Source organism: Agelaius tricolor, unplaced genomic scaffold (assembly GCF_023055355.1).
Source record: "Agelaius tricolor isolate 1412-34295 unplaced genomic scaffold, bAgeTri1.0.p SCAF_19, whole genome shotgun sequence".
Taxonomy (NCBI): Eukaryota; Metazoa; Chordata; class Aves; order Passeriformes; family Icteridae; genus Agelaius; species Agelaius tricolor.
The window spans coordinates 14442387-14462500 of NW_027269279.1; the positions used below are offsets into that span (position 1 = coordinate 14442387).

Genomic DNA, 20114 nt, shown 5'->3' on the forward strand with positions numbered 1-20114 from the left:
CAAGCTCCACTTAAACTGGAATTTGGAGTTTTAGCAGGAGTGAGCAGTCAGGTTATTTTTGAGCCCATTTGAGCAAGAGGTCATATTTGGTGACCAGAACTATTTCTAACAATCTTACAAGCCAAAAATCCATCCAAGCACTATTAAATTAGGTCATGAATTTGCAATTACCCACCAAGCACCACACAAAGCTGCTGTGGACCAGTTCCAAGTGTCTCTCACAAGAAGATGGATGGCCCAGGCACCAGCAATAGCATCCAGGAATCATCCAGGAGCCACCCTCCAACCCCACAGCTGCTGCATGGGGCTTTTTCCTGGTCTGCTGGCAGATTTTAAAGCATCAATTCTGGAGCAGAAAGGGTGCATGCACCCAGGAGCATCAGTTACATCCTGTGCTTATTGCTGAACAAGATTCCAGTAGTGCAGATTTCCAAATGCTGGGGAAAATCAATGTTTGTTCATTCCACAGACCAAGCAAGAGGATGCAGGGTGGGCTGGCTGAAAGTGGCAGAGTCACTGAAAATTTCAGTTTTACAGCAAATACTTCCCCATATTTAAATTAATCCTGGGCACAGCACTGGCCAAAGGAAATAAAGGAAATATCTTGAAAAATTCAAAGCGTTTCTGTTTTTATACTTTCAAAACAAAATATTGAACTTTTTAAAAAATATAGTTCATATATATTCCTACAAGTAAGGTGGAGAGAGACTTTGGACAAGGCCTGGAGGGACAGGACACAGGGAATGGCTCCCACTGCCAGAGGGCAGGGCTGGATGGGATATTGGGAATTAGGAATTGTTCCCTGGGAGGGTGGGCAGGCCCTGGCACAGGGTGCCCAGAGCAGCTGGGGCTGCCCCTGGATCCCTGGCAGTGCCCAAGGCCAGGCTGGGCAGGGCTTGGAGCAGCCTGGGACAGTGGGAGGTGTCCCTGCCATGGCAGGGGTGGCACTGGATGGGCCTTAAGGTCCCTCCCAGCCCAAACCATTCTGGGATTCTGGGATTCTGTATTGTCTTGTTTTAAATTGATAAAAAGCTCTTGAAGAATGTGGGAAAATGCATTGGAAAAAGTGTGTAAAGAAGAGAAAAAGAAAGATCTGTAAATGCAGTAAGCTGTAGAGTCTGAAAAATTATTTCAGTCTAGAAACATTCCAAGTTGTTCCTTTTTGCTCAACAAAGTTTTTGCAATTTTGGATAAACCTGAGGAAATAAATTGAATTTCTGCTGTGGTCAGGGACCTCTCCCACAATTCAGCACCAGAGCATCCAATACCCACACCTGACAGCAGAGCCACCTCCAGCCTTCCCCAAGCAGTGTCTGATACACTTGGACACTAACAAGGAAACCAAGCCCTGAGTTTCAGAGTTTCAGGCAATTGGATTTGTTACATGGCAACAGTCCTGATGTGGCACAGGGGCAGCAGATGTGAGAGACATCCCTGCCTGAATCAGCCTCTGCCAAGCAGAGATTAGAAAAATAACAACAACTTCCTCCCTGCTCAGCACAAAAGACATTTTTATACTGCTGCAAATACTTAATTATGTGTAATTTCATCAGGCAGATAATTCTCAGAGTCTGATCTGTAGCAGGAGTTCAAAATCTTTATGTTGTTTAAGAACAGTATTTCAGACCATTTAGTGTTGGTTTTTTGGGTTTTTTTTGGTGCAGTGGTTTTATGGAGCTGCTCTGTAGGAGACAAAGCTGATTTGACACGTGTGGAAGCAAAAAAAAAAACAAAAAACCCAACCAAACAAAACCAACCAACCAACCAACCCCCAAAAAAACCCAAAAACCAAAAAAACCCCCACAAAATCCCCCCCAAAAGACCCAAAACATCTCCCCCCCCAAAAAACACCAAAAAAAAAAGAAAAAAGAAAAAAAACAACAACAAAAACCCCAACAACTCACAAAAAAACAAAACAAAACAAAACAAAACAAACCAACCAAAACCCACCAGACTTTTGACCAATAACAGCAAACAATTTTACCATTTTGATGTAACCACCATATCCATGGAGTTTTTTTATTCTTTACACAGACCTGCACAACTCAACCTCCATCCCACAGCTCTCCTTTATGAGAAACAGAATTTAGGCTTCTCAGCCTGAAACTGAACTGAGAGCTGTCCAAAACTCCTGCAGCTTCATTGCAGAGAGAACTGAGGTATTAATTTGGAACCCTTCTTACCAAATTAGCAGGAGATAAGGTCAGGGGGCCCAGACAATGAAGAGCTGCTGGATGCTGTGGGTAGGTGAGAGTAACAGAGCTCACAGGGCAGAGAGGATGCTGACTTTTATCAATTTATGGCAACACATTTATCACACCCACAGCCCACACTGCTGGGAAAGCTTCATTAGGTGTTGTCCAGCTCCCAGGGGCAAAGTGTTATCAGAGGGAGAGTGTTGGGAAGGATGAAAGTTTGACAAGAAAGTCTCACAGATATGTGTGTGCTTAGCAGAAAGATTTTTAAATGTGGAGTCTGATGAAGGAATAGAGATGGAAGCAAGTTTTGATAGAGAAGAAAAGAATTGCTGAGCCAGCCTCACTGGATAACCAAGGAGGCAAAGGGTGTGTGAGTTAGAAGGGGTTTTATGACTGAGAAGATAAACCCACCCCAAACAAGAAGATGTTTTTAACAAGCAGAAAGAGAGCACAGGCAAACAAGGCAGCAAAGTTGCAAGTAAAAAAAAAGTCTTAGAATTTTCTACTGTAAGAAAACTGAAAAACAACTTCTAGCTTAAACTGTAATGTACTAACTGTTAGTGATTGGAGAACAGTGACATGAATATAGTAATTATAGTAGTTATGATAGGCTAGAGATAATAGTTAATGTATGGATTGGTTCTGCTGTATTAAGATGCTCAGCAAAGAAAAGTCTATAATGCAATGTAACTAAAACAAAAGTATATAATGCATTTGTAACCAAAAGTCTATAATGCATTGTAACCAAAAGAAAAGTCTATAATGCATTGTAACCAAAACAAAAGTATCTAATGCATTTGTAACCAAAAGAAAAGTCCATAATGCATTGTAACCAAAACCAAAGGGTCTCCAGGCCTGCCTGCAGCTGGAGCTGACAGCTGTGGGCACAGCTCTGTCACCCATGACCCTGGACTGCTGTAACCTCTTGGATACAATAAACTGCATTTTGGATACAATAAACTGCATTTTGGATACAATAAACTGCATTTTGCAGAGCTGCCTGGAGTCCTGCATCTCTCATGTAAGCCCTTAGGAGAGAAGCTGCCCTGCAGCCCCTCTGAGGAGGCAGCAGTGAACGTGTTCCAGGGCAGCTCACTGCCCCACCCCACCATTGCAGGAGCAGCAGGGAGCCCTGCAGAGCCAGGCCAGCCTGCTCACCCTGCACTGGGCACAGAAGGACTCATCCCTCCACCTCCAGACCCTGCTGTGTGAGCAAAACCAAGACAGAGCAGGGCCCACTTCAACCATCCTGGTGTCTGCTGGGTGGAAAGCCCAGACAACAAAATCCTAAGTTTCCAAACAAACTGGAGATGGAATAAAACTGTGGATAAAACCACCTTGCTTTGTGTGGGGGCACTACTCAAGAATGTTAAGTGGGATAATCAAGGGTTCAGCAGGGTCAGTGGTGACAGCACAAGCAGTGACAGAGCCTGTGCCTGCAGCTGTCAGCTCCAAAACCTTTGGTTTTGGTTACAATGCATTATTTACTTTTCTTTGCTGAGCATCTTAATACAGTAGAACCAATCTATACCTTAACTTTTACCTATAGCCTATCATAACTACTATAATTACCATATTCATGTCACTATTCTTTAATAACTAAAAGCTAGTACATTACAGTTTAAGCTAGAAGATGTTTTAAACTGAAGGAAGGTCAATTTAGACAAGAAATTGGGAATTAGGAATTGTTCCCTGGGAGGGTGGGCAGGCCCTGGCACAGGGTGCCCAGAGCAGCTGGGGCTGCCCCTGGATCCCTGGCAGTGCCCAAGGCCAGGCTGGGCAGGGCTGGGAGCAGCCTGGGACAGTGGGAGGTGTCCCTGCCATGGCAGGGGTGGGATGGGATGAGCTTTAAGCCCCCTTCCCACCCAAACCACTCTGGGATTCTATGAAATATTCTTCCCTCCAAAAGTCTGCTTCAGAAAGATGTTTCTGATGGTGAAATCCTTCTCTACTCTTCCCTTCCTGGCTCCTTCCAGGGCACATCCTCTCAGGAGCTGAAAGGCTGAAGTGCTCAGGCTGCAGCAGCTCTCACCATTTCCTCACCAGGCCTGATAAAATCACTGCCAGATGCAGCTGCAGGTCCCTGGGAGTGCTCCCATCCCTCAGGTGATGCCAGTTCCTGGTGTGAGCTGCAGGATTAACCCTGGGCAGAGCTGCTCAGAGGTGCTGAGCCCATCCTGCTGCTCTGGCTTTGCTTCCTCTTGTGCCAAATGTGCATTTTCCCTGGGTGAGGATTAACAGAGCTGCTCTGCAAACAAACTGTGCCATGTCAGACACCAACTCCTGCACTCTCTCAGCACAGCAAATCTCTGGGGTTTGAATTGTTTAAAGGGCAGCTTTTAATTAATTACAAGAGGAGGGGGGGGGGTCTGCACTCAGGGGAGAGCCCAAGTTGTTAAGTGTGAGCTGACTGAGGTCTTGGGGAGCTTTAAACATTCCATTAATTAACTTCTGTGCTCCTGACTGGAAAACAGCCCCAGAGAGGCAAATTTGCTGTCAGCTCCACCCCTGCAGAGTTTCACAGACAAAGGCAGGCTGGAGCTGACAGAGATGAGATGATTTGCCAAGGTGATGGGACAGGCAATAAATGAGGCAGCTCTGGAAAGCAGGATCCTGGTGCTCTTCTCACTAGAATAAATGCTAATTCTGACAATTTGGTACTTGAATTAAGATGTATTATGGTAATATTTGAGGTCATTAAAAGTAATAATCACATTCTTAGGTGGCAGTTAAATCAGTCACTAAAAGGTAAAGTTCCTTTTATTCCAGAGATGGAAAGTGACAGAAGAGTTTTCCAGCTGAAAATCCACAGACAAGCACAAAGCAGGGCAGCAAATTTTCTGTTATACATCACTCTGCCAGTTACTGGTGACTGATGTCCACCTCCTGTTGAACTTTTTTACCCCAAAAATTCTCAAGACAGCAGGACTTGGACTTTTTTATGGAAATATATCCTTGAAATAATTCCACATTCTTGTAATTTACGTTACAAATCCTATATTTCAGCTGAAACTTCTTCACTCTTTACCTCATTGATATGAGATCAAAGATGGGCAGAAATCAGTGAATTTCCTCTTTCACGAGTTTGCTCTGAAAATCTCAGCCACCAAACAAACTGTGAAGTGCAACTTTTATGTCATTACTCAATTTCAGCTTTCATGAACTCTCCCTCTGATCTTGAGAATTAACTTTCCTCCTAGTTTCTCCAAGTATCAAATAAAAATGCTCAGACTGCAATATTAAATTCCCAGGGGTAGTTCATGATCAAGTTCTGGCTCAAAAAGAGCAGTATCTGGTTTGTGAGCTTTCTATAGTCTCAAGAGGTCATTAATTCCCTTCTGATCCTAATTAAGAAGTAGTTCAGAAAAAAAACCCCAAATTTTAATTGCATTCCAATTTTGCAGGTACATTAAAATCAAACAAATGCAGGGAGGCAAATGGGGATCCTGTTGAGAAGACTGATGACAGTAGAGAGGATTTTAAGCTGGGAGTTTTCATCTGGGAAAGTTGTGATGTGTCAAAAAGAATCATTCTGAACACAGAACCAAAGTGGGGCCAGAAAGGACACTCTGGCTTGGCAGGACACCCAGCATGTGTGTGATGGGGCACAGCCAGCAGGACCCCTCACCTCCATGAAGCAGCTGGCTGAGAAGAATCCTCTGGCCAAGCCTGCTCTCAGTGCCCTGGTGCTGGGACCGTGTGCCCAGGCAGGGCTGGGAGCAGGAAAATGAAGCTTCAAACTGCCCTGGGATTGCCCAGCACTCAGTGGGTGACTGGGGTCATTCCACAGAGGAATGTCCCACAGGAACGGTCCCAGAGGAACATTCCCCAGAGGAACATCCCACAGGAATGTTCTCATAGGAACATTCCCACAGAGAAACATTTCCCAGAAGAACATCCCACAGGGGAACATTCCATGGGGAACATTTCACAGAGGAGCACTCCACAAAGGAACATTCCACAGAACATTCCTATATGAACATTCCCAGAGGAACAGTCCACAGAGAAACACTTGCCAGGGGAACATTCCCAGAGGAACACCTCACAGAGGAACATTTCTGTGAGGAACATTCCACAGAGGAACGTTCCCCAGAGAAACATTTCCCACAGGAACATTCCCAGAAGAACATTTCCCCAAGAAACATTCCCCAGAGGAAGAGTTCCCAGGAGAACATTCCACAGAGGAATACCCGCAAAGGAATGTCCCCAGAGGAACATTCCCACAGAGGAACATTTCCCAGAGGGACATCTCACAGAGGAACATTTCACAGAACATTTCCCAGAGGAACATTTCCCAGAGGAACATTTCCCAGAGGAACACTCCCACAAGAACGTTCCCAGAGGAACATTATACAGAGGAACATTATACAGAGGAACATTTCCCCAGAGGAACACTTCATAGAGGAGCACTCCACAAAGGAACATTCCACAGAACATTCCTATATGAACATTCCACAGAAGAACATTCCCAGAAGAATACTCCCACAGGAACGTTCCCCAGGGGAACATCTCACAGAGGAACATTTCCCAGAGGAACATTTCACTGCTGTCCTTTAACACTGTCATGATTGCACTGGTTCTGCCCCTGCCTGCTGACTCTGTCATCACCCCACATGCCCTTGGAAGTGGACACTTCCACCTGGAGTAGCCAGCACTTAGCAACTCCTCTGCCACTGTAAGAGGTGAAGGAAATGCCACTCACCTCCACTCTTGAGCAGGTGCTGCTCCTCCTCCTTCAGCCTGTTCTGGATCAGACGTAGCATGTTGGCTGCTTCCTGCAAGAGGAGGAAAGAGCTGCCTTGGCAAAGCTGCCACAGGGAGAATGGGACTAGAAAATGTCAGAAAATTTCATGTTTTATGGAAAACCAGGTCTGATTTGAAACATGGAGCTCCTGCTCACTTTGTGAGGGTCAGGATATAAAGGCCAGGTCAAACAGTGCACTCAAATTCAACCTTACATCCCCACTGGGTAAAACATCTCTTATCCCATGGAAAATTAGTTTGTTTGTCTACATCCCTGCTGTTGCTTTGAAAAGCAGACTTTGGTGGTTGTTTTCAGCCAACAGTCCATTAAACACCAGGATGATCTGTGAAATGACTGCACTGCCTGACACACATCCAAACCAGAAAGAATCCACACCTTCCCAAGCTCCAAACCAAACTGGAGCAAACAGCCCTATCAATGAGCTGGGAAAGTACAGCCATTATTTATGAAACCATTCTGGTGCAAAGAGAACCAGCCAAATGAAGGTCAGTGACACTAAAAAGTCACAGAATGGCACCTTTCTAGCCCATTTTAATGACATTTAGCATAAATTTGGGTAATGCTAATGGTGAAGAGCAAATTAAACATGATAGAGTAGGTAAGATATGAATGCACAGATTCAGGCACAGCCAGAACCCACAACAAGAACAGGTGGCAACAGCTGATAGAAGATTTAGCCACAAATTTTGCTAATTTTAGTCTCTTCAATTCTAGTCAAGCAGAGGAAAGTTAATTAATTGTAGACTGAAATGAGAATTTTCTGAGCCTTTGATTTTTCTATGCAAAATATGATTCTAATTAAAAGTTGCTCTGATGTGATCAGACCTCCACACTTCCAGTGCACTTGTGGGAAGGAAACGTGGACCCAGCTGGAATATCCATGGGACAGAGGGAAGAAAGCAAGAAGAGCATGAAATGTAGAATGGAGCACAAGTTCTTCACACTTTCATGTGGAAATCTGTTTCCATAAGTATGGAGGCTGAGAAAGGAACCTCCAAGGTCTGTCACTGTCATATTTTCTGAAAAATCTCTTGGCCAGGATTTCTTCTCCTGGGAAGCTGAGAAGCCTTAGAGAATAATGTAAACTACAATTATCTGATTGCTGCTCCTGTGTTTTGCTGCTTTGGAATGTGGTTTGACATTGTTTACCAACTGGCCATTGTTTCATTGGTTTCATGTGAATTGTTTTAACTTAATGACCAATCACAGTCAGGCTGTGTCAGGATCTGGAAGGAGTCACAGGTTTTTCATTAGTATCTTGAAAGCCTTCTGTTTGTATCCTTTCTTTATTCTTTAGTATAGTATAGCATTAATGTAATGTAATGTAATGTAATGTAATGTAATGTAATGTAATGTAATATAATATAATATAATATAATATAATATAATATAAACATAACAGTAAATTAGCCTTCTAAGAACATGGAGTCAGATTCATCATTCCTCCCTGCTGGAACCCAGGACATTCCTCTGGCTGCCCTGGATGAGTCAAGACCCTGGCAAGGGGCTCAGAGACCTTGGCACGGAGTCAGAAACACCAAAAACACCTTTGGCTTTGATTTTAGCCCATGAAAACAACTCCCAACTTTATGTGAAGATTTACAAGCCACAAGAGTCTGAGTAGAATGATAGTGAATTTGTCACAGGGTGAAAAAGTAGAATTTTGGGGATTTAGAATGGGGGTTCAAGAGGCAAGATGGAGGAATCTGGGTGTGTCCTGTCCTTCTTCTTCTTGTCCTCCATCTTCTGCTGGGATGGTGCCACTTCTGGATTGGTTTAGAGTAGAGACAGACTGTCTAACATAGGTGATAGGTACTGGAAAATTGTTGTAAATAAAGTAGAGGTAGTTTTTGGTATAAAAAGCCAACACCACCCAAGGGTGGTCAGGGTGCCACAACCCGACCTGCAGGACAGATCTCAGCAGGTCAGAGAAAGAATGGAACAGATAAGAGAAAATAAACAACCTTGGAAAGCAGAACTGAGGAATCTCAACTTCTTCTTCAGTTGTGGGGCTGGGAAAAAGAGACTTTCCAACACCTTGGGGTCATCTCAATCACAGAAACACGAGACCTCCCCACAATGGGGGACCCCAAAAATGCCACAAAGGCCCCCCCAGCACAGGAGGAAGTTGCTGGAAATAGAGGCCTGGGACAGACTGGAATGGTCCAACCCAACTTGGCAGAAATATCTGTCCTGGGAATTGGAATTCATGCTGGAAAAGCTTGCAGAAAGATGTTCCCAAATGGAAGTGATGTGTCACCTGTAGCTGGTGAGAAACACAGCTCAATGCCTCTCTCAAGGAAATAAATCCAAAAATGTGCTTTGGACAATGACACAAACTGTCTGCTCTACAAACTCAGTGCCAGCAGAGACAGGAATGTTGCCAATGGATCCTTGGGACCAAAGGAAGAACCCTGAGAAACTGAAGCAGGTGTGACAGTGTCCAGGGGGATAAAGCACAAAAGTCAGGATGGCAAATCCCATGGAGCAGCAAGTGGCATCAACAGGGCTGCTGCAACCTCCAGACTGATGGGTTCTGCAGGGAGAAGCTAATTCCTGCAGAAACAAGCCAGGGAAAGACACAAGCATGTAACTCATCTCATGTAGACTCAGAACATTTGAAATGCTCTGTGGAGGAAACTGCTTTTCTTTAGGATTTCCTTCTTCATGATTAACACTCTCCACCCCCTCAGTGCCAGCAAAGCCTCTTCAAAAATGATGAAAATTCAAATGTGTGTGGACCTGAGGCAAAATTTGCAGAGTTCTCTAGCCAACAGTGTTTCCTTTGGTCATTGCAAGGCCTCCCTCTGCATCAGAAAGCCCCAATATTTCCTCACTGAGCCTGACAATTGCTATTTTTTTTCCTTACCTCTTCCTCCCAGCCAGCCCTAAGGTTTAAATATGGTCAGAGATTTAAATAATCCCCATTTCCAAGGCAGCCTCCCCCCTGCTCTGTCCCTAGGACAAATGGATACCTGAGGGATCATCCCCCACCTGGATCCCAACCCCACTGGCTGCTGCAGCCCTCAGAAAGGAAAAACCAGCATAAAAAGGACATTTCCCAAATGTCATGGGGACAGATTCATAAGGCAGGAAGCACATTTAGAATGTTCACAGAGCAGTGGAATAATCAGCACAGACATAATCACTGCCTGGCACTGCAATTCCAGGCACACACCACGACAGCTGAAGCTGGCAATTCCAATTTAGACAAATGAGAGCTCCCCTGCCCTGCTCCTTCCCTTCTCCCACTCTCCAGCTCTGAGAAAAGCACTTGTGCAGTGACACAAAAGGAACCTGCTGCAAACTAACCCAGCAGAACAAAATTAAGGCAGGCAAATTCTGCAGTGCAGCTCAGCACGTGCCCACCCAAGGTCCTGACTGGAGGATGGGATGCTGCACCCGTGGGGGAAACAGCAGGGTGAGGAAAATGGGGTTTATGAACTTAAACTGTGAGAGAAATGAAGGCTAAAGGCATGTTTACCCATACCAATGAGCCACTTCTCCCCTTCCTCCAGCCTTTCCTGCTGCCAGCAGCTCAGCTGATCTCATTGCAAGGCAGCCCAGACACTTAACTGGCAGGAAAAATGTTGTTTTTGTGCTGGTTTAGGTTTCTGAATAACTTGATGCACAGCTGGTCAAATGCCACTGTCAGCCCAAGGGACCTGCTGACCTGTGCATCCTCCCTTCAAAGCAGCCCCTGGCTCCATCCCTGCCACCTCCTGCAGGAGCTCATCAAAAACTGCAGCAACAGAAAATGTGTCCAAAGGGCAGCTCCAAACCATCAGTGAGCTGCTGGTCACTGTCCTTAGCAAGTGACATCTTCAAAGAGGGGGCAGAAGGGATGGCAATTCAAAAATCTAGAGAGGAACCAGAATTTATCACTTGATGTTTTAAAGGTTTTGAGTGCCTGCAATCATCAAAGCTGCATTTTTGGGCCTGAGCAGCTCCCACCTCCCATGGTGACAGCACCTTAGCAGCTGTGATCCATGGCAGCTCAGCCATAAATCAGAGTTGTTTCTGTTTGAGCTGGGCACCTGTGTGTGCTCCTGAGCTGTGGCAGGCACAGGAGCTGGGGCTGAGGGACTGGAACACTGCAGGTGCTCCTGGAACACACAGGGCTGTACCAGGGCTGCTCAAGTGGCACATCTCCCTGCAGTGACAGGGTGACAGCTCCATGAAAACACAGATGTGTCCCTGTGCTCCTGCAGGGGCAGCCTGAGTGCCCTGGGATGCTGGATAGGAAGGAGACACTGTTTAACCCCCTGTTCAGGCTCTGCAGTAACCAAAGAGCAGGAGCTGCAGCAGGAAACCCCCTCTGGATCATCCTCTGCAAATTCTGAATTCTGTCAAATGAAGTGGCAGCTCCCACTGGGGAATCACAGGGTCAGCTCAACACAATTTGAGTACCAATTAACACAAAATCCAAACAAACCTGTCCCTTCAGAGACTCCCAGGGCTTTCAGGGTACCAGAGATCACTGGGGCTGAAAATCCTGATTTAGGGGCAGACAGATGGAAATTCTCCTTCTCTGCCTCCATGCATTAAGCAGTTTCTCCTGGGTGTAAATCTGCCCAAAGGAGTCCTTTTTGCCAATTTTTGCAGCAAGGCAGGGCTGACACTGAGACCCCCTGAATAACCCTGGCTCCAAGGGACCTTCCAAAGCCCCAGCCCAACCTCCTGCTCCAAGCAGGACCAGCAATGAGATCAGATCCCAGCACTCAGGGCTGGAGTTTATTGGCTCCTAAAGATCTCCAAGGGAGAGACTGATCAACCTGCCTGGGCAACCTCTTCCACTGGCTGAGAGGCCAAAAGGTGCAGAAATTTCCTCCCAGCAGCTCAGAAGGACTTTTCAGTGCTAATGACCTGTCCCTGCTCTCAGCACAAGGGTGTCCTTAGTCACCAGTGATGTCCCCACCCTCCCTTGGTGACACAGAGCCCACACAGACAAGAGCAGCAGGAAATGCAGAGCCCTTCTGTGACACAAAAAGAATCTAAATCAAATAAGTTTCACCTATGTATACAATCAACTAGGCTTTTTTCATGCCCATTTTCTGTTGTTATGGAAATGTTACCTGCCCAGAAAACAAGAGAAATGTTTTTTGTAGACTGGAGTTGGAATGAGACAATTCAGATACTCTGCATCTACAACTGGCAAAGCAGGTGATTTTCCATCTGACTATGAAAGTCTCTGCAATAAATTGTGTCAGAATGTTTTAATATGCTCTGATCTATTGCTCTCTGCACAAGTAAAAGAGTTTTGGGTGCCAGTGTGCAGGCTCTGGGCTGGGAGGGCTGTCTGGGGTGATTTTGTTTTTAAACAGAGGCCATGGAGAACATCCCCAGCAGGAGACCCACAGACAACTTGCTCTGCCACTGCCTCAAGGCCAGTGAGGCAGGATTAAGATAAGCCATAAGGATTTAGATAATATGACTGCCAGCCCCTCATCCTTGTCCTTTATGGTGTTCCTGATGTTCCTGAGTTTTGGGTTAAACCATAACATCAAGCTGGAATTCATGAGAAATCATGAAGAATGGAATTCTTCATGGAATCATGGAATTCATGAGACTGAAGACAACTCTGCCCCTGCAGATTGCAAAGCAGCAAGTCTGACAGCTCAAAAGCAGGAAGAATAAAAATGATGCAGAATTTGACCATTTAAAACAGCTCAGCTTTCTCTTTTTCCTTTTTTTTTTTTTTTTTTAGATTTTAGCTAACCTCAAAGTTTTGGTTGTCTTTTTTAAAAACACCAGCAGGATTTTTAATATAAAGAATTTGTGCCCTGCAGCCAGCTGGCTGACACAATTACCACTAAACAGAGAGGAAAGGGAAAGGAGTGGGTGAAATAGGAAAGGAATAAGTACAAAAGCACAGGACAACAACTGGAGCTCACTGACTTTCTGCATTTGGATCAAGCATTTCAATTTCTGCCTTAGCTATTCCTTTTGTTCTCAGACACTCTCCCAGCCCCAGAAATCTCTCACTGTCTAACGTTTTCATCTTAGCAAGGGAAAACAATGTTTCCTTCTGTTTTTTTCTGGAGTGATTTACATTGCTCTGGAGTACCCTTGGAGGAAGGAAACCAATTTGCTGCTGGATTGAAGGGCTCAGCTCACCCTGACTTCATCTGGGCAGCTGCTCCCTGCTTTGTGACTCAACAAAGCACCTGAGATCAGCTCCTGCCACACTGAGGCAGCTGCCTTTGGAAAGAGAGTGGCCACTCTTTGAGCAGGAGGGAGATAAAGGATGAGGAGAAATCATGAGCAGCCTGATGAGAATGTGGCAACTCTCAGTGACAGGAAATCTGCCAAGGCCAACGGGAAAGGGACTGAAGTTCCTGGGAACAGGAGGTACCAACCCACCTGGAGCTGCTCTCTGACAGCAGAGATGATGTTTCCTGGATGCTGCACTATTGTTAAATACCTCCCCCAGAATTCCTGCTCTGAATGGGAGCAGAGCTCTCATTGTTTGACCAGATCTGGCTGCAGTGCTGCAGGGTTTGTTCCTTTTTATTCTGTTGAGGAATAATGGGAGAGAGACAAGATCCACCTGAAACAGTGGGGCAGGAGAACCTTCACCATCAGGCTTGCTCAGCTGTGAGCAGGGCTTTGAATGAGGCAGGGAATGATGGTGATGATGATGATGATGATGATGGTGGTGATGATGATGATGATGATGACAAGAAACAGGGCACTGTGAACAGGCTCTGGAATGTTCCTTGTGAAGGCAAAACAAATGGGATCCCATCTCATGTGCCCAAGTGCATCCATTGTAGGAACACACAAGGAAGAATCAGAGTGTGCACAGCTGTGATCCTACAGGGGTTACAGAAATATGGGCTCTCCTAATAAATTGTGGCACACTAGCTCCAGCACTCACATTTATCAAAATAATCAATTAGACCTGTTAGATCACTGCTAAAGGGCACTTTCATCAAGAGGAGTCATCAAAACACCTCAGAAGTTCCTTGAAAGGTTCCTTTTTTCAAGGACAAATGTGTTAATTAATGGAGCATCTTTGATGCTATCAAGAAAATTAGGGGGAAAGCACAAATGCTTTCTGATGTGAGGCCAATGTTTCATCAAGGAAAGGTACCAGAGTGAAAAAAACCCAGCATGGATTTTCATAGAATCACAAAATCATTAAGGCTGGAAAATACTTCTGAGATCAAGGGGGTTTTTTTTGTCAACCAGGTGCCACATTCACTTGTGTTTTGAATGCTTCCAAGGATGGTGACCCCACCACTGCATGTCCCCATGCCTCTCTGTGAAGAGATTTTCCCTGATATCCAACCTGAGCCTCCCCTGGCACAGCTTGAGGCCATTTCCCTTTGTCCTATTGCCAGCTATGATGACTTTGTTTTGGGGGAAAGTCTTTAGGAAGGAAAACTTCCATCAGGGATGTGTGGGAAAGGTGTCCAGAAGAGCCTTCACATGGGGTGACACTTGTAGCAGAAGGCAGAGCCAGGAAAAAATGGGGTTTTTTGGCTGATTTACACCAATGCAGCTCTCAGAGACACCAGCTCAGGCTGCACAGAGCCAGACAGAGAAGTGCATTCAAAACCAGCCCACAGCAACTGTTGTAAAATCAGTTCATCAGATTGGTTTAACATTTCTTACACACTTCCTAAAGCTCCCAGAATTACTTGGCAATGTTTGTCCTGACTCCATCCAGCTCCAGCCCTGCAATAGCCATGGATGAAGTGGAGCTGAAGGGAACAGCACACTCCATAACCAGGACATCAACAGCTTCCCTCTGGGAACACAACAGGAGATCACTCAGGGTGAGCAATGGCAGCTTCTCCTTGTTTGTTCTCACCCTGTGGGATGTGTTTGCTGACCTGGGCCAGCTCATGCTCTGTGTGAACTCTCTTTGCCTCTCTCTAAGCTCTCCCCTTGTATCCTCACACAGTAAATGAGTAATTTACTCATTTAATCCAGTAGTTCTCCTCCTGGCACGATCCTGGAGTGACTTTTGATGCAATATAAAACCTTTCTGCCCATTTTACAGTGCACAGTGCATGCTTTTTATTGGAAGGCTCAAACAGTGCACAGCTGGCCCCAAGAGGCTGCAGTCCATCCTTGGAGGCTCTGGGGACTGGACTGGATAAAATCTGATGCCACAGCTGACCTTGCTTGGGACAGAATGAATGAGTCAGTCAGTGACTAAGAAAGCAGGTTTAAAAGTGATTTAGTTGACTGGTTTTCTATTAAAAAAGCCCCAAAAGAGAACAAACAAAGCCCAGCTCAAAAGTTCCCACCTGAAATCCTTCTCTGCACTGCTGTGCTGGTTTCAAGGCCAGGTTGGAGCACCCTGGGCTGGTGAAGGTGTCCTTGCCCAAGGCCCTGGCTGAGCTCTAAGGTCCCTCCCAACCCAAACCATTCTGTGGTGTCAGAAATCCTCCTGACCCATCCAGGAGCCACAGGTCAGAGCCAAGGGAGCAGAACATCCAAGGAAACAGCACTGAGCTCCCTGCTGAGGATTTGTGTGAGTGCTATGGCAGGGCACAGCTCAGCAGGACTGTGCACACACAGGAGGCAGATTGGGAAGGCACTGGGAGAGGCTGCATGAGACCAGGGCAGGGCAAGGCCTTTCAATCATCTGCCAGCACTGAGAGAAATCTAAACAGAACTAAGGAAAGAAGTTAAAAAAGAGATCCAGACTAACATTTTCTGCCCAGAATTTTCCACTCAAAATCCTTTCACACAAGAAGCTTCAAGCCAGGAATAACACAGCAATTCAGTCAGCAATTACTACCTAAAATAACATGGCAGAAGCTGGACTTTATCCTGTGCATCATATGTGTTCTGTATTCAGCATTACATGCAATGCAAATTTCCACTATTGCCAACTCTCCATTTCTCCTGTTTGCTTTTGTGGAAGGGATGAATTCTAATGGCTCAATAACAGCTCATTGAACATTCCCTTCATGGATTACATCTTTATTATAGTGAGCTTACAAGGGATCTTGTCTGGATGTGTCATTTATTTGAATTCATGTACAATTCTGGGGTCAGTTTGCAGTGCCTGAAGAAATCATCACCCAAATTAACACTGATTGGAAGTTGGGAGGCACAGCAGTGTCTTGTTCAGCAGCACAGAGCAGTCACTGCCTGATCCCTGCCACACTCCAACTCTGAATTATCTCTGCCTGTAGCACAAAGCTCAAGTGTTCAAGGGGCTCAGGATGGCTCTGGCTTTTCAAGGAGAGTGTTTAGCACATTAAAGAGCAGCTGCTGTTGGTGAATTGAGGGTTCCAGGAACTGATAATGGACTCTGCTGCCTTCTATCTAGAGAGAATTAGCTCAGTACAGCCCCCATTCCCCACAGCAAGAGCATCTTCAAGAGGGGCACACTTCAGTTTATTCCTGATCTCCCACCCAAATGAAGAGGCAGCACCATCCAGCCTCTCTCTAACTCCTGTCAGAGAGGAATTACAGACCTGTTTTTGTCATTTCTCCAGCTTGAAAACATTTGCACTCCTACTTCCTGCTCCCCAGGACAATGCTCTACCCACTCCTAAAATGACTGGAATAAAACTATTTTCAAACATCTCCTTGGGGTGGGCAGGAGAAGGAAGGAAGGTGAGTAATGATGCAGACAAACCTCTTCAGCAAGGAGGTGACAAACATTTCTTCTAGGACTGTTCATCCATCAGTTCTTTAACACAAAAGAGCAGGTAAATAAATCATTTCTGAGCAATGGACAACACCAGCAGCTTTCACCTCCCATCTCCTGCTTCTCTGGTTTCCATAGCTCTGCTCCCCTCCATGGAATAGCAGGAGAGCTCCACTCCAGGTTACTCCAGGGATTAAGAAACTGGAGCTGTTGGTTTAAACACCCTGGTGCTGAGCAGGAACTCAGATGCAGGATGCACGCTGGAGTTTCCCAGGAGGAGGTGGCCACCAGCAGGGATTTCCAGGGAATGTGGCACTGCCAGGGGCACTCAGAGCCTGCTTTAAGGGCAGGTTCCTCCTCAGTCCTCTCACAGATGGAAAAAAAACAGCCTGAGGAGGAGACTCAGACTCACAGGTCAGCAAATTAAAAAAACCAGGAGAGTCTCACAATGTAGTGTCCTACAATAGAGGTTTCCATTGATTTTGGAACTACATCATGCTCAAGGGAAGTCCAGATGGGAATGGAACTGGATTTCCAGCAGAATGAATATGATCCCAGCCCCCAGGCAGAAGGGGGTGCAGTTTGTCCTGGGATTTCTTATTTTTCCTTGGTGCTGATGTGTGACCCTGCTGCAATGCAGAGCTGGGCCCGTGGGTTATCCCAACATCTGAATCCTCTCCAAAGGACCCCAGAGCTCTGGGAGGAGAGGGCAGGGACTACACAGGGCACTGCCAGCCCCTGCCAGGACATTTATCTCAGAGGGGCACCTTCCACATGTGCACAGTGCTCCACATCTCACTGAACTCAATGAGGAATTGCTCTCACACAGGCAGAAAACTGAGAATTATTTTCCTGTTTAAAGACTCAGACCTCACTGTTTTGCAGCTGATCAGATTATGCATGTTTATGCAAATCCAAATGCCACTCTCACAGCTCCTTTTCCCCACTAAATACCTGCAGCAGAGCATAAACCTCCTCAATTTCCTGTACATCATTTTAACACTACCTACTTATGTCATTTGGTGCAAAGCACCAAACATCAGTCCTAAATTAAGAGTTATTTTAGCTTTTTTTCTTTCAAGCTGTTTAAATGTTTCTCAGTGATTTAAATGTTGATCTCTGGGGAAAAATATAAATTGATCTTTTTGATCAGTGTTGTTTCAAGTAATCTGATTGTCTCCTATTCTGAGTGAATTTCAAGTGATTTCTGTTACATAATTCAGACATCTAAAATCTTTGTGACTATTCAAAAGGATAATGCAGGGAAAGAAGGAAGACCACAAATATGAGCCACACACTTATTCATCTTCTTCTCAAATGAAGCTGGATAAAGAGAAGATTTAAAACCCACAAAGCAGCACTTTGGAATGCACTGGAGACTGTTCTCATGCATTGCTTCTTCTCCACTGGAGTCACTGCACAAGAAATCCAGTGAGACAAGTTAAGAACTGAATTTATCAGAGATCAGAAAGTTCTGATTTCTCTTTGTGACAGTCATCCATGGATTTCCAGCTGTCAGTGAGAGCTGTTACATCTCACCCTTCACAGAAACAGCTGCTGTCATGACAAACTCACGCTGCAAAACTCAGCACATCCTCTCTGTGTTCCTTCCCCAGGTGCAGAGGATTTAATTTATAAAAGAATTAGCACAGATTTATAACAGCAGCAAGAAAGAGCCAGACTGAGAAACCTTTACAGAGGGCTCATATCCAACCACAGCACCAAGCCCTGAGGCACAAGGAACCTCTTTACCCTTCAGGGCCGGCTGGAGGCAGAATATGAATTTTTCCATTGCTCAGAAAAGCCTGTAAGTGATTTAGGATTCAATAATCTCTTGTTTGATCTCTAGCTCTGTGATAAAATGAGCTCTGGAGTGTGTCAGACATGAAGAGCTTGATGCTATGAGTCAAATAGCTCCAAATCTGGGGTCCTAAGGCAAGTTTGTCACCCACCTGGCACATCAGATATCCAGATAATCCCTATGAAAACAGGGATTTTGAGCACTGAGTCGATCTGACTGAGATAATTGAACTGATCTCAATTGTTTGCACTTCCCAAAAAGTTCTCCCACAGCTTTAATAGGAGAAAAGTATCAACAGAGCCCCAGGAGCAGGCAGGCATGACCTGCCTCAGGGCAGTTGCCATGGTATTGGCAGGGGACTGCAGAATTTTATTTCAGTGGAATAAATACACACAGAACCTTTTCATCTTCCCTAATGCACTCTCCACACACCCTCCCACCTTCTACCTCCACTTCTCCTTCCTGTGATCATCATTTCTCAGGCAATAATTTCTGTTGTCCTTTTCTCCTCCGCTCCACTGCCCCTTCTCGTTCTGTGCATTCCCTTACCCCTGCTCTAATTTTTCCCACATTTCCCCACTGGTTTCTGTGTCTCAGTGCACCAATACTGAACTGAAGGCCACAATAGAAGCAACCAACAATTCAGCAGCCTGTGCTTCCTTTTCCATCTGATATTCCACAGAGCCCAGCAATGCTGCACCAGGAGTGCTCTCCTGGCACCTGTAAAATGTTTAAAGCAGTCATAATTCAAATGCACATTAGTTAGAAGATTAAAGACTGTAACCAGCTGCTTGTCATGTTAACCTTGTGCTGGCTATTGCAGCCAACAGGCTGTCACAGTGGGAATGGTGAATTTAGTTCAGTGCAAAAAGCACAGACTCAGAGTGGAGCAGAACTGATATCCCTATTTATTATTATCTGCATATTTAAAAGCTCTGCTAAAAAGAGTTTAATGAAAAGGGGATTTTATGTGGGGAGGGCAGGTTGCAAAGGGTGAGTCCCAACATAGTTTGTTTATTTAGAATGTCATGATTAATCATGAAGGGCTGTTTACTGATAATTCATAGAATCAATCATGGAATGGTTTGGCTTGGAAGGGATCTCAAAGCTCATCCCATCCCACCCCTGCCATGTCCAGGAACACCTCCCACTGTCCCAGGCTGCTCCAAGCCCTGTCCAGCCTGGCCTTGGGCACTGCCAGGGATCCAGGGGCAGCCCCAGCTGCTCTGGGCACCCTGTGCCAGGGCCTGCCCACCCTGCCAGGGAACAATTCCTCATTCCCAATTGTCACAGACATGTTTTATGAAAAATCCTTTCCTTAAGATTTTTTCTCCTGAGAAGCTGAGAGGCCTCAGGAACAAAATGTAACCAATGGTTATCTGCTGCTGTGGAATGCAACAGGTGCATCTGGGATTGGGCTCATGTGGTTGTTTCTAATTAATGGCCAATCACAGTCCAGCTGTCTGGACAAGCCTTTGTTATCATTCCTTTTCTATTCTTAGCCAGCCTTCTGATGAAATTCTTTCTTCTATTCTTTTAGTAAAGTTTTAATATAATATATATCACAAAATAATAAATCAAGCCTTCTGAAACATGGAGTCAACATTCTCATCTCTTCCCTCATCCTAAGACTCCTGTGAACACCACCACACCCAATATCCCATCTAAACCTCTCCTCCTTCACTTTGAACCCATTCCCCCTTGTTCTCTCTCTGCATGCTCTTTAGAACT

The 20114-nt window shown here is 45.3% G+C and overlaps 1 protein-coding gene across 4 annotated transcripts in view; it reads right to left on the minus strand.

Annotated features, from left to right (window-relative positions):
• The window catches only part of CLUAP1 (clusterin associated protein 1), a 63090-nt gene that overhangs the window by 14940 nt on the left and 28036 nt on the right, over positions 1–20114 (minus strand). For all 4 annotated transcript variants that reach the window (XM_071444464.1, XM_071444463.1, XM_071444462.1 and 1 more), the window contains one exon: positions 6901–6973. In XM_071444464.1, the coding sequence (XP_071300565.1) occupies positions 6901–6973 (73 nt within the window). The remainder of the gene's footprint in view (positions 1–6900; positions 6974–20114) is intronic.